Source organism: Polypterus senegalus, chromosome 14 (assembly GCF_016835505.1).
Source record: "Polypterus senegalus isolate Bchr_013 chromosome 14, ASM1683550v1, whole genome shotgun sequence".
Taxonomy (NCBI): domain Eukaryota; kingdom Metazoa; phylum Chordata; class Cladistia; order Polypteriformes; family Polypteridae; genus Polypterus; species Polypterus senegalus.
This window is the reverse complement of record NC_053167.1, coordinates 94,472,266-94,491,246: the sequence shown is the minus strand read 5'-3', so window position 1 is coordinate 94,491,246 and position 18,981 is coordinate 94,472,266. Positions and strand designations below refer to the sequence as shown.

General features: G+C 36.9%; 1 protein-coding gene across 5 annotated transcripts in view; it reads left to right on the top strand.

Annotated features, from left to right (window-relative positions):
- LOC120515151 (choline transporter-like protein 5) overlaps positions 1-18,981 on the top strand; it is a 303,584-nt gene that overhangs the window by 277,110 nt on the left and 7,493 nt on the right. For all 5 annotated transcript variants that reach the window (XM_039735902.1, XM_039735904.1, XM_039735900.1 and 2 more), the window contains 8 exons: positions 3,713-3,800; positions 5,784-6,046; positions 7,870-7,964; positions 11,911-12,014; positions 13,030-13,103; positions 13,186-13,256; positions 13,512-13,600; positions 16,742-16,826. In XM_039735902.1, coding sequence (XP_039591836.1) covers positions 3,713-3,800; positions 5,784-6,046; positions 7,870-7,964; positions 11,911-12,014; positions 13,030-13,103; positions 13,186-13,256; positions 13,512-13,600; positions 16,742-16,826 — 869 coding nt within the window. The remainder of the gene's footprint in view (positions 1-3,712; positions 3,801-5,783; positions 6,047-7,869; positions 7,965-11,910; positions 12,015-13,029; positions 13,104-13,185; positions 13,257-13,511; positions 13,601-16,741; positions 16,827-18,981) is intronic.

Here is an 18,981-nt window from a genome sequence, read left to right as displayed (position 1 = left end):
GAAATGCTGCATATTTCAATGAGCATGTCTGATATTGTAGGCTGTAATAATAAAACTTATTGGAAAAGTATTTTAGGTATTCTGGTATTAAAGCGATGTAAAACAGTAAATAAACATAAGCCCCTCGCACATGTGGGTGATCCCTGGAATTACAAGTTAATTGCCAGGATGTATATAAAACCATGTCAAGAATGCCAGGAAACTCAACTTAGCATAGTTCTTAGGATTTTCTTAGGTCTACAAAATAGCAAGTTACACACGCACAACTTCATGATAGCGACAAATAAAGCATGTTTATTTTAATAGTGAGCTACACATGGACACTGGCAGTGGTGATAGAAAGTCTATGAAAAGGCAAATTGTTTTGCTGGCATGTTTTTGTTCTCCAAACTTGTCAGTTTGAAAAACAGCATGAAGTTGTATGGATTCAATAATAAAGAAACTACTTCCCATCCAAGCCAGAAATGAAATTGTTAAGCCCTGTTACCACCAGATGTGGCTGTACATTAGTGAGTCCACCAGTGAATAAAGCAATTGCATGTGGTGCTTGACACATCAAACCTGAACACCAGTGAAGAGCAAATAAGCAGCAGCATACATCTACAGATCTTTGCAGCTTTTGTGTCTGTTGTGATTCTTTTTCAGTTTCTTATATATAGTATTGTTTACTTGTCGAATCAAACTTTGTGATTTCAGTACATTATGCAGTAAGTAGATATATCAACACAATAAATGCAGCACTCACAAATTGCTGCTCACCGATTTATTTTCTTTCAACCAAATAAAAAGATAAATGTGGTTGTGCATGTTTTGGTATTCCCAACGTCGGACAGAGTGTAAACTGGATTACTAAGGAAATAGCCAGGTCATCTCTAAATGTGCGTAAAATCATCGTAACCGAAGAGCTTTCCAAGTTCTATGCGTGAAAGGGAGCTATAGATTACATGTAACATATGAAGAAATAGCTGGAAATGTAACAGTTTCTACTATCTGTACATTTTATTAGAAGTGCTTATGATAAATTGGTGTTGGAACTCAAATATTTTTAATAAAAGTAGGAACCATAGCAACCATATCAAACTTGTTTTACTAGTAAATATAACAAATTCAATATGAAATATAAACTTACTAAACCTATTTCCAGGTAGTTACCAACTAAAGGTAGCTTTCACTTTCTAATTGGCTTTCTTTGGCAACAATACACTTGGCAATTAATGTTTCTAGTGCTGGAAATGTATATCAGACCAAGACCTAATAACCTTAAGCCCCTGTTCAATTTAAGATAATGCTAAAAGTCAAGAAAGGAGAACAGCTTCAGTAAATAGTACGAGTTGTCCACTGTTGTAAAGTTTTTTTGCTGAACATAACAGCACAATAAGGACGTCATGAGTATTGCATAGACTGAAGCAGATGCTCCTATAAAAACTCCCAATCAGATAGATAGAGAGAGAGAGAGATAGATAGATAGATAGATAGATAGATAGATACTTTATTAATCCCAAGGGGAAATTCACATACTGCAGCAGCAGCATACATAATCATGTCCTATCTGTAAGATCCTGTCTGCAATTTGTTGAATTCTACACACTTGCTGCCTCGTAGTTTGTTGTTATAGAACAGATGTTGTTTCCCAGTGGACAGAAAGGTAGAGAGTAGTTCAATTGTTTCTTTTAGGGATTGTAATGAATAATGTAAAAGACAAAAAAAGTGCCAAAAAGGCAAGGAGTGACCAAAAATGGGCTAACAAAAAAAAAAAACAAAGTCAGTAATCAGACAAAGCTGGTCAAGGAATCAGAAAAGACAAAACAAATACCAGGAGTCAAAATCATTAAAAATGTGTGTCAAAATTAAAGTAAAAAACAAAGCTAGATATTCAATAATGAAAGAGACATTAATTCAGCAAAACTGCTGTATGGAAGCTTGTATTTTATGTAAAGAAATCCCAAAATTGGGATGCCTGTAAAAGCACACTGCACTCTTAAATATCAGGAGACAAAGCATATTTTTATAGGATTCCAATGTGCCCTCCAGTGACTTGGGGGACTCCCAATTTTCTAATGGAAATTCCCTGTTGCTTTTCTTTAAATTGTTCAGGGTCTTTTTATGGCCCTGCTCCTATTTTTTAGCTTCCCCTGTTTCTCAGAACTGGAACCACTACCTGAGTTCCAATGGTACCACTCTTACTAACAGGGTGTGCATAAAGTAGTTACAATTTATAGCCCACACACTCAGAACCTTTACTGATTGTAGTATAATAATAGTATAGTAATAGTAATAATAATAGTATATTTCTAGTAGGCCCTTTTGGTTCTTTAGATGAACAGTATTTTTGTTTTCTGGTTGACCTCCTCATGTCAGTATTAGCATTCATTGATTTACCGGTTGCCAGCTGTTGAGATAGAATCAATTTCTGCTTGCTGTATTTTGCAGACTTTGTCTGGATTTTCCTCACTGTTCCAGCTCTTCGAGCAGTCTGGTCCTAATTATCCCTATCCCAAACACGTACACATAGGTTAATTGCAGAGTCTAAACTGGATGGGCTGCCATCCAGTCCAGGGTTGGTTCTATCTTGCATCTGTTGTTGTTTCCATCAACAGGTTAGGCATCCTCAAGATTCACCAATCAGCAGGTGATGGGCACAGTGAACAACTTTTACATTATATATGACAAAGCAGGAAGCATAATGCATACACACTTAGTAAATTCCTACAAACAAACCAAATCTATAGAATGAGTTGTATAATAAAGAAGAACTGTACAATGAGAAAATGATTCTGCTGAGTGTACTGCATGCAATTCACTAAAATTAGTGGCTGTCTGTTTTCATTGCTTAAGCAGATTGAAGGCATTGCTTAGAACTTAGTGACATCAATACTGTAGACATAAGCTTGTCACAATGTCCTACCAGCAAACACCTATGATTATCTTTTTAAGCATTTATGGTATTTAAATACAAAATGAAAAGGTTAAATAAAGGTATTGCATGATACATCAAAACTTGTTTCATTTTTGAAAGTAACTTACTAGTAGCTCTGTCTTAAATCCTCAGCTTAGTGGCGTGTATTTGCCTTCAGTAAAATGAAGATGTCACCGTTTTCTGGTTGTAGCTGAAACCCTTGTGCTTCGAGACTGATTTTGTAACGCTGAACCTGAAAAACCTGAGTTTAGGTACCCCCAATATAGCTGAGTGTGTTATAAGTTATTATTTGTGGATTTTTACATTTTGCCCTTCTCTATGTAATCTTATCACATTCAATGATAAAATGTTTGACAGTACTTTCATGTCTACTCAGCATCTATTCATTTACATTGAAAAAACAACTTCTCTTTGCTAAACCTACCCTTAATATGGTACATTTTCTTTTTTTAATTTTTGAGAAAAACTTTGCAACATGTACTTTTTTTGCTGTTAGAACTGCCTCCATCCCTAAAGTGACAAAGATAATCCAAATTGTAGCCTTTCAAAACTCACAGAATCTATTCAGACTTTCTAGGGCATTGTTGGCATTAAAATGGCTGAAATAGACCGCTGTGTGATATTTACCACCATTGTCCAGCTATGCTTCAAATCTTTTTGCATTTTGTAGGAATACTGATGAGATCAATGATTCTTTGTTCCAGACTTCCTTTAGCTCAAAGGTTAAAAAAGAAAGAAAAATGAGAAGAATCTAATGAATTTGTTTTTTGCATAACCTTAACCAGTCATTTCTAGGTTTTTGGCTTCCTCTGGTGAACCGGTGTACAAAGTGATGCCTGCCCAGCCTAAGTGCATATATGCAAATCTGACTTGTGATCCTAATGTAAGTTAATTTTAAATTCTTTTTAAACAATTTAGTTAGAATTATTTTAATGTTTAAAAAAATTTATTGAATAAGATTGGGATTTTGTAGAGGAATAAAGAAAAGTACACAGATATTCTATTCATATTTTTATTGCATAGTAAAATGAATATGATGATTGCTTTTGATGTTTTTGTCTATTAAATGGTATTATATTTTGATCAAAGAACATTAGTTAGCACCACTAAACAGGGGTTTGGTTTTAAATTCTGGCCACGTTGTTGCCTCATGTTCTCCCTGTGTCTCAGCTTTTACTAGCACATCCTGTAGAGTTAGGATTTGTGTGTGTGTGCGTGTGTGTGTGTGTGTGTGTGTGTGTGTGTGTGTGTGTGTGTGTGCGTGTGTATTGAACTGGCATCTAATCCAAGGCTACTGCCTGCTTTGTGTCCAATGCTACCAGGATAGCCTCTTGCCACATACAACCCTAAAACTGGATTAAAAGTGTACATCACATGAAAATGAAAATAAGTTAGTTGCATATTTATACTGTAACACTGTGTCACCCTGCATTGGATGGGAAGTAGACCTTTTAATTGAATGAATGGACATTCCAGTTTGTTATCTTTTTCAGCTCCACTTTAAAGATTTTCAGTAATCTTGGGCAGAGTGGTGGCTCTGAGGTTAAGGATCTACAGTAGTAAATGGAAGGGATCTTACTGCATTATGCCCTTGAGCAAGGCCTTTAACCTGAAAAAAATAATCTCTCAGGGATTAATACAGTATACCAAATATTGTATACTTAAGCTTGTGGACAGAAAGGAAATTGTGATCTTTTTAGCTGGTGACACCTTTGTTAGTTTTATTTATTCCAGAGGTTTGTAAATCAGGAAACATCTCTGAAATTATTCTTAGCATAGACATGCAGGTTAGGTGGATTGCCGATTCTAAATTGGCCCTGGTGTGTGCTTGGTGTGTAGGTGTGTTTGTGTGTGTCCTGCGGTGGGTTGGCACCCTGCCCAGGATTGGTTCCTGCCTTGTGCCCTGTGTTGGCTGGGATTGGCTCCAGCAGACCCTCGTGACCCTGTGTTCGGATTCAGCGGGTTAGAAAATGGATGGATGGATGGATAGAGTTTCACCGTTGGTACCTTAGTATTGCATGAAGTTCATCTTCAGCAGTTCTTTGTGTTAAGCAGGGTCTAGTTTCTCAGTATTTTCTTCTTAAATATACTGTATCTTATTAAATATTAACCTTACAGCAGTGCTGTTGACAGCATGATAGCACTGTGTCTAGTGCTGTAGCTTCCCAGCTCCAGGCTTCTGGGTTCTCACCATTTGACCTGTTTCTGCATAGGTTTTTCTGCCACATCTCAAAAACATATATGTTAGTTTTGTCAAGTACCAAGATAGCCCCCATATGATTCAGTGTGTGTGCGTGTTAACCCTATTGAGATGGCATTCCATCCAGAGAGACCTCCTCACCTTCAGTCCAGTACTATCCACAACAATAAACTCGATAAGCGGCTAAGAAAATAAATAAATAGTTCAAAGCTGGCAGTGCATTAGGAATTGACTTAAACAAAGAGCATGTAACTCTCAGTTTTGACAGAAAATGAAAAGGTAACAATGAAAGGAAACAAAACTAAATGATAATTATGAACATGATTAAATAACTTTAATCTAAATATATGAATACACACACACACGTGGACAAACATACATATAATAATTTCGTTTTACATTATTCTGCTAACATTTTGTAAATCAGTGATAGTGCTCACTGTGATTCATGACATAATAGAAAGTCTATTGACTGATGCATTTATTAGTGTAATTATGTTAGCTACAGTATGCAGGCCTACCACTGACTGAATGCCTCTGCAGCACGTGGTCTATCTTTGTTCAATATTGCAGCTTTTATAATTTGAAACCTTGCATAATATGTGTGTGCTTTGAAGTTGTTCTTTACTCTTTCTCTGTTTGTTTTTTTCTCCCACACTTTTACAGACATTTAACAAAACAAATGTGACAAAAGTTTGCCCAGGATCTCAGTGCACATTTGCATTCTATGGTGGGGAGAGCCTTTACCACAGATATATCCTGGTCCTGCAGATTTGCAATGTCTTTGTCTTCCTCTGGCTGGTTAACTTTGCCATTGCTTTAGGTCAGTGCACGCTGGCTGGGGCCTTTGCATCATATTACTGGGCATTAAGGAAGCCAGCAGACATTCCACAGTACCCTCTCTTCTCTTCCTTTGGGAGAGCAATAAGGTATGTATGCAGGCATCTATGGCAGAATATCTGAAGTTGTTATCATAAGGTTAATGGATCGATTGACTCAATGGTAGATGTATAATAGCAAAATTATAATCAGTTCTTCCTAAACACTGTCAAGTCCCAGAAATCACTCTTGATGTTCTGAATCATAAGTTTACATTTTCTAGGGAAGGAGTGGCTTGATTGTATGTCTATGGAAATGACATAAAAAAGAGTAACTATGAATATGAATAGAAAAATGTTCTGTCATATAACTATGCTTTTTAAAATATATTTTGAAATCAGATATTGATCCCATAATAGTTTGGGTTTAAAAATGATAAGTTACTGCAAGTAGAGATTTTCCTCAGCTTATGGAGGTTTGACTCGCCATAATGTGTGTCCCAAAATGTACACATTTTTTGTCACTTGTGCATTTGCACTGGATTTTCAAATTTAACCACTATAGTTACTGACTTAATCCTTTAGTATGTTCTAGTTAGTATTCCTGTGAGACTTAACTTGCTTCATATTTACGAAACCATTGGAACTCTTTTGCCCTCTGGGCATCCACACCATGGCACCATACAAATGATGTGTACTTGGTGGCCAAGTTGTTAACTCCTTGTTAATGCAACCAGCCTGCTTTTTTAAAGAACCAATCATGTGCCTACAGCTCAATATAGAGCATCTCAGAAACAAACTGGCCTAAAGCAAATAAGCCACAAATACTCAACAATGGTATGCAGAAGGTCATCTCCAGATGCACCAGACATTGCATCTTGAAGCAGATGAAGTACAGAAACAGAAGACCATGATGACTTCTGCTTCTTTCAGCTGAGGGTACAGTAAGCACATGGGGCCAAAGCTAGACATCTGAATTTTGGAAAAATGTCTCCTGGTCTGGTGGATCTTGATTTCTTCTGCATGACATTCAGAGTCAAGGTAGAGTCAAGAGTTTAGTATCAACAGCATGAATCTGTGGATCCATTATCCTGCCTGAATCTTATAAAGCAGACACTGAATGTTTATGCATATGAGCAGAAAGATCTGGAAGTAGAAGAGAATTTGTGTTTAGGGATGGGCACCCACAAAACACATTTGGCTGTTTACCCCACCATGTGGTCAGAAGGTATGAAGTATGATTACCTTTTATGCAAAAAGTTGTGAAAAGAAACAGGGTGCTGCTCCAGTTCAGGTAATGTCCCCTTTCCTAATAAAAATACCCCCTTGTACTCAAATATATAATGCATCATGAAGTATCACCTGCATACAAACTAAGCTCCATAATTCCCACACTAATTATTGAAAAAGTACTGGGTTCCATGGTAACGTCTAGCTTTCAGTGTTATTAGTTTTTTACTCCCCATCACACAGTGACACTTGTCACTACTAAAGAATCATCATTTATAATTAGCATAATAATGTATTAAATGAGAATTGCTTAATTTAAGTATTTTTGTGCAATTAGTTAGTAACTTAGTGACAGTTGCACAAATCAGCCAGAAGATGGCATTATTGATTCATCATATCTTTCCTTTAAGGTTTAGCTGTTCTTTGCAATGCCATTCATTGTCATTTTACTTCACAGTACAGTTAAGCACATTTGTTGCTAGTCTCTTTGCTGTAGAATGCCAAGCATCTACACCATAGCAACAATACAGTAGAAGGAACAGTAGGCCAGTCGAGAAAATTACATAAACAATAGCTATCAGTGAAAATGCAATAGTATCAGACTAAAAACTTTGAATATTGCATATACATTTACTTTTACTATTATTCTGTCCAAGGCTGTGCTTATTGATTCAACAAATCATTTTTATATTTTCATCTTGAAGGTATCATACAGGGTCTCTTGCTTTTGGATCTTTGATCCTTGCCACTGTGCAGCTGATCAGAATTATTTTGGAATATCTGGACCATAAGCTTAAAGGTAAGTGAAGTGAGTTGTTTTAGAATTTTGAAGTGTCGTGTCTTTTCCATGTAGGCCCCTTTCTTGATCCTGGAAAGGCGTAATTGCTGTTTATTTTCATTTCAGCCAGTTTGCTTATTTTTATGCTCAAAATGTTTTATTTTTTTGTTCAGCTTGTAAACAGCTGTATTCACAGTTTTTAGTCACTTTTTATTTGCTTAATCAGTCACTAATTAACAATGAGACTTAAATGATAGTAAATCTAAAAAGCAGACCCACCATCTTGTTCCTACTTAATTAAAACATTTGGAAAGAAACTAGAGGGAAGCCTGAATGACCAAATTATGCTTTGGTCTCGCATTTCATGTAAAAGGTTGAGAATACCCAAAAATAAAATAATAATAATTATGTTAGAACTAACTTCTCAGTTAAGAACCAGCAGCCCAGGTTAGAGATGTTTAATTTGGAGCCCTGTTATACTGTAGTTTGGAGAGTGGTGCACTTTAGAAAAACTTACTATCATTTGGGCACTTGAACATGTCTGTTTCTAAAGTGTACAGTTGTGCTTGAAAGTTTGTGAACCCTTTAGAATTTTCTATATTTCTGCATAAATATGACCTAAAACATCATCAGATTTTCACTCAAGTCCTAAAAATAGATAAAGAGAAACCAGTTAAACAAATGAGACAAAAATATTATACTTGGTCATTTATTTATTGAGGAAAATGATCAAATATTACATATTTGTGAGTGGCAAAAGTATGTGAATATTTGCTTTCAGTATCTGGTGTGACCCCCCCTTTGCAGCAATAACTGCAACTAAACATTTCCGATAACTTTTGATCATTCCTGCACACCGGCTTTTAGGTCATATTTATGCAGAAATATAGAAAATTCTAAAGGGTTCACAAACTTTCAAGCACAACTGTACATTCATTAGATCCTCTTCCTTGTTTTATGTGTGTATCATTAATTTAATTTAATTCAGTTTATGTTTTTATGGCACTGTTCACTGAATTACCCTACATGTTGTATTATATAAACTAACATTCTGTTAGCCTTCTTAATGGCTTCTGAATGCTGTCTTGTGGATTTAACGACTCCAAAATCCTTCTCATAAGGTGTACTTTCGATTTTCAGACCTCACATTGTGTATTCAAACCTAATATTTTTACTTCCTACATGTAATACAGCAATAGTGACAAAGCATTTCACTACTGATTAACCTAAATGAAAACTTAAACGCAGATATTAATTCATTGTTGAACTGTGGCCAATAGACAATGGAGAAAAGGTAAACAAAAACTCAAGTCACCATACCATCCCTGGAGAAAATATATCTTGGGGGGGATCCAAGATCAGTTACAACACACAAAGTCAGACACAGTGACAGTCCTGGAGACCTCAGCCAATTAGTTGCTCACCCACTTTTGGGCATTCTATAGCAGAGTCTGTACTGGGCCATCTAAATCTGGCGATAGAATCTTTACATCTGTTGATTTCAAGGCTCCCTTCAAGGCATCTTTTCCATAGGAAGTCAACTTCACTTACCAACATTTGGGTTTTTTATTTCATCTTTTGTAGTTTTTTTTCTGCTTTTATCACAATTTTATTAAAGTTAGAATGTGATGACAAAGTACATGAAAGTGATCATCCAACAATATTTCAAAGAATTTTGTAAATAAAATCTTATGAAAAGAAGTACCCCATGGCAGTCTCCCCTCTTCCAAAATCTGCCCAACCTTGTGAAAATAACAAAGGGAAAAGAAGATAAGAGAAAGGTAAACGAAGGGAATGGGATCACCAAGCCAAGGTCTTCCAGTCCCCCACCAAGCAGCTTCTTTTCACTTGTCAGTAGTGGTACCAAAAACTCCATTAATCCAAGGTGAGGATAATCCCCAAAGAACTAAATTGAAAAATGAGGATTTCCACAGATTAATGAAAAGACAAAATCAGAGGCCTTATTGGGTGACAGATGCCAAAGGTTTTGTTGAAATTATGAGAAAGACAGAGAGAGAAGGCTGAAAGATCCAAGATCAAGACAGTATGGGATAGGAAGGGAATGTTCAATTCCTGAACCTTGGAAGGAGATGGAGATATGGGTCCTATAAGAAGAAACGGTTCAGTATAATATAGTTTTTTGCCTATTATTTTTACTTGTAGCAGTTTTTCTTCCTATTTTAATTCAATGTCGATCTTGCAGATTTTTATACCTGAATGTATGATTTCTTATTCAAGGAGTAAATATATGCAGAAACAGTAGCTTGTAAACCTTATTACTCTTTATTCAACAACATTTATTTATATAGCACATTTTCATACAAAAAGTAGATCAAAGTGCTTTACGTACTGAAGAAAAGAAAAATAAAAGACAAAATAAGAAATTAAAATTAGACATTAGTTAACATAGAAAAGGAGTAAGGTCCGATGGCCAGGGTGCACAGAAAAACAGAAAAAAAACTCCAGACAGCTAGAGAAAAAAAAAATAAAATCTGCAGGGGTTCCAGGCCACGGGACCACCCAGTCCCCTCTGGGCATTCTACCTAACATAAATGAAATAGTCCTCTTTGTAGTTAGGGTTCTCACGGAGTCACTTGATGTTGATGGTCATACAGACTTCTGTCTTTTAATCTATCCATCATTGTTGGAACATCACGGTGCTTTGAGTAGATGGTGTTCAGGCTTTCACAAGGTGTTTCCAAAGACATTTAAGATATTAATCAAATATGGTCATGTGCTTTTATTATATCATCATTATATCACACCTACCAAAAGAAACTATAGTAGATAGATTCCTCAAGTGGTAATATTTCACAGGAAAACTGAAAACCAGTTAGAGGATACTGACTTCTTAAACAATAAAAAGTTAATTGCCGAAATAAAAAGCACAATATAATGAAAACTAAAAATAAAATGTAAAGATAAAGAAGAAAGAAAAAGAATATGAAAACATTGGTAGCAAAGTCAATAAACACCCAAAAGAAACACCAGAAAAAAAAAATGAACTTCCAGTGATTAAAATGCTTACACCAAGTACACAAGAAGGAAATGCACAACAAGCATCAACGCATGCTAGTAATCATAGGAAATTAGAGGTTTCACCCCCTTAGGTTTAGTCATTATGGGGAAAAGAAAAACAAGTAACAAATAAAGGGAACAATGGGGAAAATAAACAAAAAATGAAAGCCATGGGAGAGCCCCATCAAGAACGTGAGATGTATGATTTCTGCAGCTATTTGGCTTTGGATGTTGTTAGAATAACATTCATCTGTGCTATCTGAAAAAAACCTGACATTTTCCAGCATTACATTTAGTTTGATATGGTGCCATTTAATGTTAAAGCCAAAGTGTATACTATAATCTTTGATCATTCATCATTCATCTTTTATGTCTGCAATTACTTATGCCTTTCACTTTTATTATGTCTCTCTATGATGCGCAACTGAATAAGTTTATCATTTTCTTATGCCCTTCAATCCAGTTTAAGGTATTTAACAAATGCTTTGGTCATTATAAGTATTTATATAACGAGCATAATATTATCCATAATAACAATCATTGGACTTGAGAATGCATAATCTCTGTATTTTGGTTATACCTGATTGCTGTTAATGTATAAAGAATGATGTAGCAGGTCAGTTTTCCTTGGGATCAATATCTATCTATCTATCTATCTATCTATCTATCTATCTATCTATCTATCTATCTATCTATCTATCTATCTAATAGTGCCATTTACTGTCTATCTATCTATCTATCTATCTATCTATCTATCTATCTATCTAATAGTGCCATTTACTGTCTATCTATCTAATCTGATCTGATCTGATCTGTACCATACACTGTTTAATCATGAAAGTGTTGAGTCTGATATCAACCTGTATGACATGGAAGCATCCACTAGGTGGCGAGAGTGCTACACCATTTCCCATTTGTGCCCAGTATTGACACTGACTTTGTCTTACAGGTGCAGAGAATGTTTTTGCCAGATTCTTGTTATGCTGTCTCAAGTGCTGCTTCTGGTGCTTGGAGCATTTCATTAAATTTATGAACAGAAATGCATACATAATGGTGAGTGCATCAGTACAGTATGCAGACGCATATTCTCTTATTATAACTTAATAAGGAAATTTGCATAACAAGGGTCATTTGTGTCACACAGGAAGGTGACAAAGTTATAATCTGTGTTTCGATGCCAGGCTTGTTTTTAAAATAAAAAGCAAGCAACACTAGTAGCTTATGTGCAATTGAAAATGGTAGCTGAACTAAATGGAAGCAATTTTTTTTTTTGGTAAACTTCCACAAACACATTTTCATTGTTTAAAAAAAGAGTTTGATTTCCAGAAAGAAATCTAAAAAATTAAGAAAAATAAAAAAAAGATTTGTGAAAGTCCATAAGAAAATACTATTCAGCAATAACTGCATACAGCATAACTGAAGAGTGTTCATTTTTATATAGTGCATTTCCGACTGTAATTTATGAATATAGGATAAGAGTTGGAATTGAGAGATGGGCTGTCTCCGCCTCATTCAGCCATTTTAAATCTTACTATGGTAATGCAATAGCAGAGAGGAGAAAATTAAATATCTGTAGCAAGGTTTTTCTATTCCCTGTTATGATTGTAGTTTTAAACTCAAAATGTTTAGTGAAGCTACAGTATTTTTGTATTAGGTTTATAAGAAGTTGGCTGTGTGCACGATGAGCTGCTTTTGGGGTCTCTCATTTCTTTCTGTGGTCTAAGTGCCTGTTTTTAACTTATTTGGCCACTTAATCTGGTAACTGCATGTGTAAGCTCATTGGTCTGAATAGATGTTTCTGTTCAGAATATATGCAATTTTCGGTTATCCAGACCAAAAAAGTGGGTAAAGAAAGTGGGTGGTGAATGATTTGACTTGAATTTGGTGCTTCTTCGTAACTTTTCCACAGCTCTCCTATTTCAGTAAGAAGAGTTCTGTATGGTACACAGAAAAGAGGTGTGCGGTGCCATGTCAGTATTTCTTAGGTCATGCTAAAATGACTGTGAAATAAATAAGGGTTTCAGTAACTTGCCACTCACATGTCTCCCTGTTTGCTCATTGTCTTTAGATTGCAATATATGGCAAAAGTTTCTGCGCATCTGCAAAGGAGGCCTTCTATTTGTTGATGAGAAACATTGTAAGGTAACATTTCTTTGCATCCCAAATAAGTGGGTTTGTGTCTAATAATCTACTTAATCTTATGTGCCTTTCTTTTTCTCTCCAGAGTTGCAGTGTTAGATAAGGTTACCGACTTTCTGCTGTTCCTTGGAAAAATATTCATTGCAGGAAGCGTTGGTAAGAGGAATTGTATTTGTAACAGTTCTAATCATCTGAACACTCGCAACCTTTTGCCTTGCAAGAAACGAATCAGTTATCTCTGACATGTTCCTAATTTTTTTCAGTATAGTTAATTCATCCTCACAGCCCTGAATTGGATTAATTGATCCGAGAATGTTATATTAGATTTTGTGTGTGTGTCTTCTAATGGATATGTGCATTTGTTCATTTTTATTAGGCTTGATTTTTATTGAACTGTGTTGTTTTCCACAGGTGTCCTTGCCTTCTTTTTCTTTACTCGCAGAATACCTTTTATACAAGAAGAAGCACCATCTTTAAACTACTATTGGGTGCCGCTTCTGGTAAGTTAAAGGAGACTTAAATGTGTAGTCATCTAGTAGCTACTATTCCAAAAACACTTATACTGTGTTCAGTTGTAATAGCTCTTAATATATCGTTTTTTGTTTTTTTTTGATGTACAATATAAAATTAAACCATTGTAAGAGAACTTAAAATAAGCATAGTATGTGATTAAGGTAAGCGGTGGAGTAAGATGGACAGTAGTGGAGTAACCAACTAGACAATTACATGTAGATGATTAGTACAAAGAAAACAGACTTGTAGTAATTGTACCTCTCAGCTCCGTAGGCCTGGGTTTCAATGCTAGCTTTGGCCAGGTCGAGAGTTCACACGTTTTCTTTGCAATTTCTTAGTACTCCTGTTTAATTTACTCCAGGTAATTGATAACCCTAAGCTGGCCAGATGTAAGTGAATGAGTGTGGTGGGTATGTGCTTAAGTGAGCTGGGCCCTATGATGCCCAGGCTCATTTATTGCCTTGCTCCTGATATTGGGAATGGACAATGTCATTTAATTCAATTAAGTAGTAGCAGAAAATTAATGTATGGATGGATAATTGCACTTGATGTGATGTGACTTGATATGGTGTTATTCATTTTTAAGGAAACGTAAAGTAAACATGAGGATAAATCAATAAGTAAAAGGCAGTTTGAAAATTATGGCGTAACCACAATGGATAGAAACTGACGCAATTCAGTATGTTCGCCACTGCTTATGCATAGTATGAACACGTACAGGGCAGTACTCTGCCATTGTCTAGTTGAAGCCAAGGTTCAAAGAACATGGACGCTTCACTGCTGGATTGCACCGTTGTTGAACAATGCGCCATAGTAAGATTTCTTTTGGCAGCGGGAGTGAAACCTGCTAAAATTCACCCAAGGAATGTTGGCTCAATATGGAAGTCAAAACACAAAAGGTTTACGAACAGGTAGAAAAGTTTAAATTGGGAAGAACAAGTATAGCCTTCAAAACTTGATCTGGTCAACCATCAACATTGCGCCCACAAGCCCTCATCGACATGGCAGATGCTTCATCAGAGAAGACCGGCGGATTACTTTGTCCACTGTTGCTTCCCATTTGGATATCAGCTGGATGTATATGCCATAGTGCATGATCACTTGAGGTACCGTAAAGTTTGCACAAGAATGATACCTAAAGAGCTGACTGATCTGCACAAGAAAACGTCCTTCAGTAAATTTCAACAGCTTTAATTTCCTCTGCCCGAAGAAATCTCATAATGTCGCATTGTTCAACAAAAGGTGTAATCCAGCAGCGGAGCACCCATCTTCATTTGACTTTGGCTTCAAGTTGACTAATAGCAGAGCACTGTACTGTGCATGTTCAAACTACCCACAAACCATTGTGAACATGTTGTATTGCATCAGCTTCTATCCGTTGTGGTTATCACATAATTTTCAAATTGCCTTTACTATTTGATTTACCCTCACTAGACTCTCAAACAGAATGCCACCATGTAGAGAGATACAGATATGCAGTGCACCATGTTAAAGGAGTACTCCACCTAAAATGTATATTTTTTAATGTAGTTTATCATGATAACAAGAAAAAAATTTTGTCAGGTTTTCATGCAGAATAGAAGTTAAAAAAAAGTTTATAATGTAATACAAGCCAATGGTGAGTAAAGCTGTAGAACGGCAAGCGATCTGAAAAATGTCCAACAAATTCCTACATTCCACATGTCAGTTATCCAGTTGTATCCTCAAAACATACAAAACACATGCATTTTTGATAAAATATTGTTAAATAGGTACTTCTAAACAGCAAACTAAAGTCACATAAAATTGAGTTTTTGAATTGAAGACAGGACCCTCATTCATTGGCAAAAAGTCTCCTGTCGTCAATTCAAAATCTCAAGAAGTCTCATGTGACTTTAACTTCCTGCTTACAGTATGTGTGTGCTTTTTTTCTGGAAGAATCTATTTATTGCTAATATTTTAGCATAAAAATGCCTGTTTCGCAAGTTTTGCACATACGACTGGATAATTGACATGAGGAATGTAAGATTTTTTTTTGTTTCGTTTTTCACATGGTTTGTCGTTGTACAGTGTCAGTTAGCATTGGCTTATATTATAAACATTTGTTATCTACATTCTAATTGAATTATTACTACAAAATAGATGGGGTAAGTAATATATACAAATATATCATTTTTGGGTGGAGTATTCCTTTAGTGGGCGGCACGGTGGCGCAGTGATAGCGCTGCTGCCTCACAGTAAGGAGATCCGGGTTCGCTTCCTGGGTTCTCCCCGTGTCTGCGTGGGTTTCCTCCAATTCTTCAGTTTCCTCCCACAGTCCAGCGACATGCAGGTTAGGTGGATTGGCAATTCTAAATTGTGCTTGGTGTGTGGGTGTGTGTGCCCTGCCTGGGATTTGTTCCTGCCTTGCACCCTGTGTTGGCTGAGATTGGCTCCAGCAGACCCCCATGACCCTGTGTTAGGATATAGCGGGTTGGACAATGACTGACTGACTGTATTCCTTTAGTGAGTCAATTGAGTGTTTCCATTTTTAAAGCCAGCATCAGAGCAGCCATTATTCAGAGGATGGGAGTCCAGTTTTTCTTTAGGGATTTCCTTTGCAGCATCATTAATATATGAAGCCCACGTGATATGGCTTATGCACATCATATTCAAAACTGAAACGCAGAGCACAAAAGATTTCAGTTACCTTTTAAATAATATACTACTTATTTAATGTTTGGTATGTACTGTAAAACTGACCCATGTATGTGAGGCAGATCCTTTACAGTGGCAAATATTTTATTTGGTAAAGTCCTTTGAAATGAATAAGTGGGTAAAGAAAATGACTGAATGAGTGATTATAATAATACAGCAAAGAAAACTGTCTTGTATATTAATACTGGAAGACACACCAGGAGAAAGCAGCCTAAGAATTGGTTAAAATGCGATCAAAGTTGTTTAGCACTTACTTCACAGTTTGCAGACTCCTGGTCTCACCTTCTTTTCCTTTGAGGATACATCCCACCCGGTGTATAAAGTTGCTGCACACACTACTGTGGATGTGACTGCTCACTCTTTTTCCACAAGTCTCAAGAAGGTGTGTGTGTTTACTTGTCCATCTTCATGTTAAACTGGACGCCTTTCCTTTCTTTGTTTTTTTTCTGCAGACTGTAATATTTGGCTCTTATCTCATTGCCCATGGATTTTTCAGTGTCTATGCAATGTGTGTTGACACACTGTTCCTCTGTTTCTGTAAGTAACTCTTCTTTATATAGCAACACTTTTATTAACAACATTATTCTTTAGTTTCTTTTTATGGTGGCCTGCAAGTAGAGATAACACTTAATATCTGAAAATTATTAGTTACAAAATGTGCCTGGGAGATACGTGAGCAGTAAATTTGGATGAAATATCCATTGATCTTTCCATCCATGTTGCTTTTGCTATGTTGGATTTGCAGCTACAGCCGAGTAACTCTCCTCAAGTCTAGTTTGCGCCTCTCTTCACTTCTAAGTTGTTTTATTTTTGTGAAAGTTGCTTAATTAAACTTGTGGCTGTTAGCTTATAATTCAGCCAACTTGTTTGAAAGCCTTATTTCATTCGATAAACAATTTCCGCCGTTATTCTGTAGACCCCCTAAAAACCAGATGTGCTCCAACTTTTCTGTGAAAGTAGACCTGCATGGGTGGATAGATTTAGAAGTCTGTTTATGTCATTCAGTTTGTGAAGATGATTATTTGAATTTCTGACGTTAACTTTTTTTCAGAACTTTTATATGGCTTCTAATGATAATTACTTTTAAATGGGAGGGAGGTCTTAAAACTTTTTGGTAATGAAAATTATTTCTGAGACACAGAAAACCAGTAACTACACAGTTATACTTCATTAGCTAAAGGCCCCACTAGGTAGTGTGGAACAGGACCCGGACACAGACAGGCGGACAACGGTTTCTCACCCAACACACCTATTTATTATATTTACAATATTTACAAGTTAGTGCACAACCCAGTGACTCCAGCACCGATCCCCCAAAGTCCGGGCCTCACAGTCAACAATGCCTTCCTTCTGGCCGCCTCCAGTCCTCTCTCCAGCTCCGTCCTCTTCCACCCGACTTCCGCTCTCGAATGCAGGGAGGCGGCCCCTTTTATTCCATCCTGGATGGGCTCCAGGTGTTTCCCGGCACTCCTCCTTGGACACGCCCCTGTGTGGCGGAAGTGCCGGCTGCGCACCCGGAAGCCCTCCAGGTGTCTTCTTCCCCCCAGCACTTCCTACCACAGGGTTGGGCTTCCAAGCCCCCTACCCGAGGCCACCAACAAAACCAAGGCCCACAGGGTTGGGCCTCCAAGTCGGGAGGAGGCAGAAGCCCTCCTCTGGTCCCCTCGGGCGTCCCCGGCTGGGCTCCACCGCCAGCCGCCTGTGACAGCAGTTAATTGCACTTTTTGGTTGAAATAATAAGCAGCAGACCTCTGGAGGAAGTGTAAAAAGCATAGCAACGATGAATGAAATAGCGACTATATCAGTGAATGAGTGTCAGACAGCTATCTTAGAATTTGTATGTTGTTAAGGGGACTTGGTTCACTCGAGCAACCATACGGTCACGTTTTAATGCTTTATTAGACATATTCACTAGTTTAGGACTTCAGCATTATTCCTTAAGAAGGCTACATGTTTTGTTTCTTGTTACTTTTTTTAACTCTCTAGCCTTCCTGTCCGTTTATGAATACTTAGCATTATTTGGGAAAAGGGTTGGCATGGTGGCGCAGTTTTTACTGCTGCTGTCTCCTGCGGAAGATCCAAAGTACTGGATTTGAATCCCATGCCCTTTCGTTCTGTGTGGAGTCTGCAAGGCCTGTCTGTGTCTGTACGGATTTTCCGCTGGATACTCTTGGTTTTCCTTGCACATCTCCAAAGACGTGTGTTTTAGGTTAATTGGGGATCCTACCCGGCCCTGCAATGTGAATGTGTGGGAGAGTTGGCCTTGGCATGAACTTGTGGCCAGTGGTTCCAGAAAAAGCATTGGCACACTGCAAATCTGAAATGAAATAAGTAATTTAAAAATGTATGAATGTATTTGAAAAATCTGTGCATTCTAAGCACAGGGATGATAAAGTTCACTTCAGCGATGTGCTTTTCAGATTGTACAGTATTACCTTTAAATAAGGTACTTATGGATAAGCACACACGTCTCCAGTGCATTAAAACCTATGACAACACTGTGCAGCCTTGGAAGTAAATATACAAATTAAAAATATTTACTTTCAAATCTATAGGTATTTCTGACTCAGATGATTAACATCTGGAAAAAGTACCAGTATGAACAAGGACTTTGACCCAAGGCAGACATCATCCTGTATTTGCGTCCATTTGGGACACCCTTGTCCTTTATGGTCATATAGTTTTTTAAGAA